General features: G+C 35.2%; 1 protein-coding gene and 1 long non-coding RNA gene across 2 annotated transcripts; one reads left to right on the top strand and one right to left on the bottom strand.

Annotated features, from left to right (window-relative positions):
* Positions 1-6146: 6146 nt before the first annotated feature.
* Positions 6147-8096, bottom strand: LOC144566883 (putative histone H2A variant 3). Its single transcript, XM_078316925.1, has 3 exons — positions 8009-8096; positions 7766-7892; positions 6147-6656 (listed from the first exon to the last, which is right to left on the bottom strand). Exons 2-3 carry the CDS (start codon positions 7871-7873, stop codon positions 6360-6362), a joined length of 405 nt encoding a protein of 134 aa, XP_078173051.1. The 5' UTR covers positions 7874-7892; positions 8009-8096; the 3' UTR covers positions 6147-6359.
* LOC144566884 (uncharacterized) lies at positions 6554-7185 on the top strand. The gene is made up of 2 exons (XR_013515299.1): positions 6554-6690; positions 6839-7185. It is a non-coding gene; the product is annotated as an uncharacterized LOC144566884 (long non-coding RNA).

Here is an 8096-nt window from a genome sequence, read left to right as displayed (position 1 = left end):
CGAACTGATTTGATTCGTTTTAGAATAAACTAATTTCGAACCGAATTAATTACAAACTTTTTTCGAATCGAACTCAAATCAAATCACAAACTACGAACTTTTTGTGCAGCCCTAATTTAGCATCTATGCTTCATAAATATAGTTAAGTTTCAGATATTTTCACCTATCACTTCACTAATATCCTTACAAATAAAATTTTAATTATCTTTTCTTCTCCATTACAGTAAGACGGTTCCCATTTTCTGAAATTCTCTTTTCTCATTTAAGAGATATTATGTTTGTATTTTTTTTTCTGTAAAATCTTTTACGCAGTTAATCGTATTTTTTTATTATATCAGTGTTAATATTTAAAAAAAAATACATATTTATTTCAAAATTTTACTTGGCTGTAAAATTATTTTGTTAAATTGGTTATTGTAAATATTAAATTTTTTTTTTTTTTTTCCGGAACGTAGACCTACAAGCAATTCTAGTATACAAAGTCTTTATTCAAAGAGATACTTGTAATTCATTGTTTTTTTTTCTTATTTTGAGATTGGCATATATAATTTGTCGAGTTCAAAACATATAATCACTACGACATATGCATAGCATTTCATATTTTCATTAGTGTGCGAATGGGTACAAAATATACATAAAAAACGGTGACCAAACTTTTCTCTGTGATTGACAGGATTCTAATTCCATGGGGGAAAAGCTGAAAAGGTCTTTTTTACAAAAGGAAACAAATAAGATTGTTTGCGGCTACACTACGAGGGACCAATACCATAACTTTTCAATAATGATATATTTGTCGTACTATTTGTATAATATGATTTTTTGGTCCATTCTATACTCTCTTTTTTTGTTTTTAAATTTATATACTCAATTCCAGAAAGTGCTGTAAAGTAAAAGAGGGGATTTTGTTTGCAATTTTATTGTGGTTTTGTGCTCAATGATCGAAGAGAGATCAGTTGTAAACAATTAATTTAAAGCAAAGAAATAAAAGATTTTTGAGATCAAGGTAGGAAAGTCTAAGAACTCTCGACTTACTATCCGGTCTAGTTAATTAATCTAGTTGGTTGGTTTCATTTATTCATGCTTGCTCATTTGAGGTTTCTATGCATTCCTAAAAACTAGTGTCTAACTGAGGTCAAGATGGTATCAACATTATTGTTTATTTAGCATAGACAGTTAGACTATAACACTGGTTAGCCTAATTGTAAATTAGTATTCCAATTCAATACTTAGACTTCACGTTTAGTTTTTCACCTAAGTAATTGAACCATTGGTGCTTGTAGGCCCTGATTGGTACTGAACTTGGTCAATCAAAATTTCAATTCCTAGAGCTATTCTTCCTACTATATTTGGTTGTTAAGTATTTAATATGTCCACTTCTCAAGTAAGGGGTGATAATCTCATCCACACAAATATCAATTCACAAGAATAAATAAAATACCAAGCACAAACAAATAACAAGTGATCATAATAAACTTCTAACAACCGAGTAAGGTACTTCGATCTTCATTACTTATTCAATCACTCTTTTATCTGCAAATGCAATAGTTGCATCTGGTTCACCAATAATTATATCGCCAAGCATTCCAAAACTGATATGTTGTAGGTGATGTCAGAAGTGACACTAAAAAGAAGTTTTCATGGAATTGAAAATTTCATAAAGTCAAAGATATTTTACCCATCTGCATTAAGCTGCTGATCCTTGATTAAAGCATCCACAGGTATGGGAATGATGCATGATTATTTCCGCATCGGAGGGATAGATGCTGATCTACCTTATGGATGGATAGAGAAATGTTTTGATTTCTGCGATTATTTCTTAACAGGAGTTGTTGAATATCAAAAATTGATTACACAGAATCCAATGGGATCTTCGTGGAGAAGAAGCAGTAAATTGGGGTTTATCCGGGCCAATGTTACGAGCTTCTGTTATCCAATGGGATCTTCGTAAAGTTTAACTAAACTATCAATTTTACAAGTCCAAGCCCTTAGAGAGGAGGATTAGCCTCTCATAGGTGCATTAACAACTACAATAAGCACAAAGAAAAACATCTCAAAATGACATAAAAATAAGAAGAGTTTTTATTTTTATTTTTTTATTTTATTTTTAATTCAGGGTTGGAGGTTAAGCCACTCAACACATTTTCAAACTCCTATGTTTATTATAAAATATTTTCTCACTTTGTGGATTTCGAATTCATGACCTCCCACATGGGAGCCATGTGAATTTGCTATTAGATCAAAGAAAAGTTCTTAATAAGAAGAAGATTTGATTAAACCGAATTCCCTTTCTTTTTCTCGTCTCTCCAAGAGTCGCTCCTCGATTTGTCGGCAATTTGTCCCTTGAATCACGTGAAGGGTGTGAGGGACGAAGCAAGAACGATCTAAAACCAAGGTAGAATGAAGATTAGATCTGTATAATACCCTGTTGACCGTTTTATGGGTGTTTATGAGAATTTAGGAGAGAACCAAGCAAGAAGTCTTTAAAGCTAACATCTGTCATCTACAATCAATAACTACTCACCACTACATAATTTAAATAGAATTACACCATGAAAGTTGTAGATCTCGATTTCCTGGTTCTTTCAAGTTTTGGTTCACTAAAATTGGAATTCGTATGACCAAACTGCAGCCGAAATATGAACAATTTGTAAAACTGGATTCTGGCAATGGGGGTCGCGAGGAGGGACTTCACAGAGCACAAATCGCTCAGCCATGAGCATTATTTCAGCAGCTTTTATGTCTTCAAAGAGGCTGCGGCCCGCCAGTGATCAAATTAACTTGTTTTCTTTGTTTTTCTGCAATTAATTTATTTTTCGCATGCAGTAACTTGAACTTTGGATAACAATTCAATAAACAAATCAAATTTTTAAAAAAAATTGGTATAGTCTATAGCTAAAATCTTAGTTAAATATATGTATATTTGCGGCCTGTCAACTATAAACTAGCTGATGATATATATAATGCAATTTTTTCGATCTAATAGCCATAAAAAATACCATGATAACGAAACTCACTTAACCCAGCCAAAAAGTATTCCCGAGATGATCCTCTTTTATCTTAAAAAAATCAATGAACAAACGACGGTAGATGTTTGCTCTGAATCCAATACTCAGGATATTTTTCAATAGCAACATGCAACAAATTTTACATTTTTTCAAATCTTGTAAAATTTTAATTATTCCATTTTCCAAGTTTTAGGAACCACTATCTTACAATCCTAACAAATTGTTGCAAAATCGAACTGCACACTAATATGCTCAAATTTGAGCTCAACAATCATATTTTTACATATTACATATGAATGTTCACTTAATGAGGGATATAATAGCCAGTGTAGTAATATTCAGTCTATTCGGCCAAATATTCCAATTCAGTTTTAATCCGAATAGAAAATTTATATTCAGTTTGAATATGCGGTTTAGAGCATATTACCGGTTTAGAGTATATTAATAGTGATAAAAATACCAGCTTAAGTATATTAACAGTGATTTATACCACATATTACCGTATACTTGTTTATATATATATGAATTCTCATTTTAAATCTGCATATATAAGTCTGCATAAAAATCTGCATATGCGGTGACTTTCCTCATACCACAGATAAACCGAATATTAAAACACTGACAATAGCAAACAAATTTTTTTATTAAAAAAAACCTGTATAAAGATCACACATTTCATGGAATTATGGAAACAAAAAATCACATGTATAGCATAGAGATTGGGGCATCTTTCAGAGATCAGGCCGCAGCCCAAGGTGGCTTATTATTGGCTGGATATGAGGTAAGCATAACATCAGCACTCAGTCAAACGGTCAATTTCAAGAAGAAATCTCAGATTGCCTCCATTTTTATTTAACCGGTGGGTCCGTTCTTCTGCAATCCGATGTCATTCATCTTCATTTACTGGAGAAGTGGAGGTAACAGTAATGGAGAGGATTGGACCAGGATCTGAATCCTAGAATCTTGGGGGGTGGGAGATCTGTGTATGGTTGAGACTTGAGACAAGTTAAGCATGAATCACCAAACACAGAATCTGACCAGTGGTTGATTGACAAGTTTAAGAGACAATGTTCTGATTCTGAATTATCGTCAGTGAGAGAGAACAGAGCCTCTGACAAGGTACCAAATTAAATCCCACATGTATAAAACAAAAAAATCATTTCATACTACAAATCACGACTGTGTTCTGTTGTCTGTGTACCTGCTGCCCTCATTGGTACAATAATAATCCAGTATCACTATACCATAATTTATTGGAGGTCCTTGATCGTAATCAAGCGTCTGATATAAGAAATGAAGAACAAGGGACCCAGCGCCACTCCCCCTGTTGCTGACATGTCCTATGCGCATGCGACTATGCGAGCATGTAGTAAATTAAAAACTGGTCGGATCAGGTAGGGTTGGTCCGGACCCGGCCAGGTTACGGACTTGGCTCAAATCCATACTAGATCCATTATCCAAAATTTACATGGATCAGTCCGGGTTCTGATCTGGTCCATATCTTTTTAAAAAAAAAAAAAATAGTGGACTGTTTCTAGCCGAAACATATCTGTTCCTGGCCGAAATAGATCTATTTTTGTTTAGTCTGATCCGGTCAGGGTCTAGGCAGGTCTCGGATTAGTCCGGTCTGAATCTAGACGGGTCTCGATTTTGGCCGGGTTGGGTTTGGACGGATCTAGTGGAAAAATCCAGCCCAAACCCTTGCTAGACCCGATCCTTAGATTAGTCCGGTCTGGTTCGAAGGTCTAGCAAGGGTCGGATCCAATCCACAGTTCGACCGTTTCAGATCTAGACCCGTCGGGTTTTTTCAATACACTACATAGAGGGAGGGGTATTATTGGCGATTGGATCACATATTATGAATATTTGGCAACTCCCACCTGCTCTTCCTATTTTTATTTTGTCACTTGCACATCCAATAATGGTTTAATTAATTTAAACATCCCACGAGTGTTATCCATGTTAGATGCCAGTACGGCAATACACACTAAGCTTTGTTTTTTTTATATATATATATTCTTTAATTATTTGAGCTCTTTTTCAGAACTTCAAAATCCAAGAAGCAACAGTCCGTATTCTCACAGTAAAGTATATTTAATTTGAGTTTAAAATCCGGATCGTCTAAACATAATCCATATCCATTTGGGCCAATTTGAAAATTTACGAGACTGCTTTTACATTCGAGGCAGTTTATATCCGACAGTCTGATTACAAACTCAAATTTAAATCACCTCGGAGCTGTTTGGTAATATATGGGAGATTAAATATTAATCCGCGCTAAGCAGATGCTGTTCGGTAAGTCAAAGGAAGTAGCAGGAAATTAAGAAAGCTAAAAAAAAAGAGTAGAGATGCCTTAAAAAGAGGCAGGGAATTAAGATAAAAGCAAAAGGAGATTAAAAAAGGTTGTCTTAATTTTCTCTAAAGAACCGGTATTTAACATGATTGAGCGACTGAGAAAGCTAAAAGAGACTGCTTAAGAAGGCTCTTGCTGAATAGCACCCTCAGGTTCTGCTCTCGGTATAGCTCCGTAGTTTAATGGTGAAAACTTAATCCGAATATCTTCTGATAGCAACAGCAATGTTGTTATGATGAAAGAAAAAAATGTTGGACTGATTTAGGCTGGTTTAGCTTTGAACTTATTTAAAATTTAGAAACAAGGCGGGCCAGATTCCAGCACAAATGGAGCCCATATATCTATGTTGAGCTCAAATATAAGATGTTTATAGGCCTTATACAGAGCCCAGATGTCTTTCTTTGCATGCTCTCTGGTCATTTACCAGAATCGGTTACATTGCTGCTGTGCTTCGTCGGCCTACAATGCGATTAGGTGTTAATTCCCCAAGTTTTCAAAATCTAACCCCAAAAGCAAGCAAACCACAATTAAACCAAATATGATAGTTTGCATTTTGCATTTTGCTTCAAAAGGAAAATACTAAACAAAAATACAAACTAGCAAAATTGCTGCAGCTTCATATTTTCGATGGCAAATGAAACATACCGTAAAATACATTTTACACGGCACAACATAGCACGTAATAACATCAACAGTATCTGTACTATGGAAATCCCAGTAACGACTGACGAGGGAACAAGCGCCAAACAATATGGCACATAAAACCATTAAGAATTAAGCAACAGCCATATACAACTACAATCCTCCTATTATACGCAATGATGAAACCATTTCCTAAGAGTCACAGACACAACACACCAGTAATACAAGTTAAAGATCTGACAACACACAACATCTATCTAACTGGTAACAACACACATACACCCCCACATGTCCACAATAGATGTTCCCTGCAGCTAAAATTAGACACAATTACCAGAGCACAACAAAACATGCCACACCTACTCCTTGGACGACTTGTTGATGAGCGACTTGTGAATATGGGGAATAACACCACCACCTGCAATTGTGCCCTTGATAAGAGTATCGAGCTCTTCATCACCACGAATAGCGAGCTGGAGGTGGCGAGGTGTGATACGCTTCACTTTCAGATCCTTGCTAGCATTTCCAGCAAGCTCCAGAACCTCAGCAGTCAGGTACTCCAGGATAGCAGCTGAATAGACAGCTGCCGTGGCCCCCACACGCCCATTGGCCTGGATGCGAGTTTTCAGCTGTCTGTGGATACGGCCAACCGGGAACTGCATTGTCAAGAGTATATTGTTAGATAATATAGTAATAATTGTAATATCAGATCTCTCATCATATTATAGGTTTCAATGCTGCCAGAAAACATACTAAGAAAAATGACAGATTGGTGACCTTAAAATTAAGAAAACTTTTCCAGTAAGATCCATTGTCATAAAATATCTCATTATAAAAGGAACACGTGCCAGTGAATACTGCACACAGATGTTAATCATTTATATATGTAAGGATCACTTCTGGGTTCCAAAATTAATTTCATATGGTAATAACAACTACAATGCTGATAGCCAGACACAGCCAATGATTCAGAACTACAATCTTCTTTATGTAATTTACAATGATTGATTAGTAGAAATACTGGTAGTGGTCCAATATATCGTATTACAAAATATTATGATACCCAGTAAGCAATTTTTGGCATTTCTTTACAAAATATAATTCAAAATGAACCAAGTTTTAAAATATTTGAATCACAAAATACATAACTTGCATAGACTCTTATAATCTACGTGAATTGAGAGATGCAAAAAAATATCCTATATTTAGATGGTATATATCAAAACATTCTGAATTCAATGTAGCAAATGAGAAACATGTTATGTAGCCTTTGTTTTCACTCCTATTGATGCACAATTTTTGGCAGCTTGAGAGTAAATTTGTCAATTAATAAAGGTGCCGATAAAGGTAGCCTCATTTTATGTATTTTAGAGGGGGCAATGCTAATAACATCAAGGCTTTAGTTGGTTCTTCCTAATTGAAATCTAACTCAGCTCTAATTCTCACACAATGTCTGAACACCTCATGCTTCCAAATAGTTTACAACGGGAATCAATATCAAAGGAAAAGTTTACAAGAAATAATCTTTCTAACATGAATTATGTCAATTCCTGTTGAAAGAACTTCACAATATCAAAAGCGTCAATAATTCCAAGGCCATGTTATCTAAAAGGTGTTAAACCCTAAATAAATGCATATAAAATCAGATCCGAATTATTTCGACAAAAAAAAGTCGGCTAAGACGGACAAGGGAGAAATTATTCATCTAATTTATCAGAATAAACCTGTGGGGAAATCGAAATGGAAAGGAGAAGTAGGGTTTTACCTGGAGACCAGCGCGGGAAGATCGGGAGACAGGTTTTTTCTTGTCTTTGTCCTTGTTAGCGGCAGTAGTTTTCGCTGCGAGCAATCCTTTACCTCCCTTTCCCGCCATGTTGCGCTTATAATTTAAACTTCAAATAAATAAAAAATCAAACAGAAAAATCAGAGAAGAGAAGAAATCCTAACCCTAGTCAAGCAAGAGAAGATAAGAGAAGAGAAGAGGAGAGGAGAGAAAGATTAACCTAACCTGGCTGGGTTTTCTTGGTCTTGATTGATTGAGGGACACGAAACGAAAGGATCGAGTAGAAAGAAACCAACCAAAGGTATGTCGAATT

The sequence above is a fragment of the Carex rostrata genome, chromosome 15 (assembly GCF_964058835.1).
Source record: "Carex rostrata chromosome 15, lpCarRost1.2, whole genome shotgun sequence".
NCBI classification, from domain to species: Eukaryota; Viridiplantae; Streptophyta; class Magnoliopsida; order Poales; family Cyperaceae; genus Carex; species Carex rostrata.
Note: the sequence above shows the minus strand (reverse complement) of the source record. Positions and strands in the feature narration are given on the sequence as shown.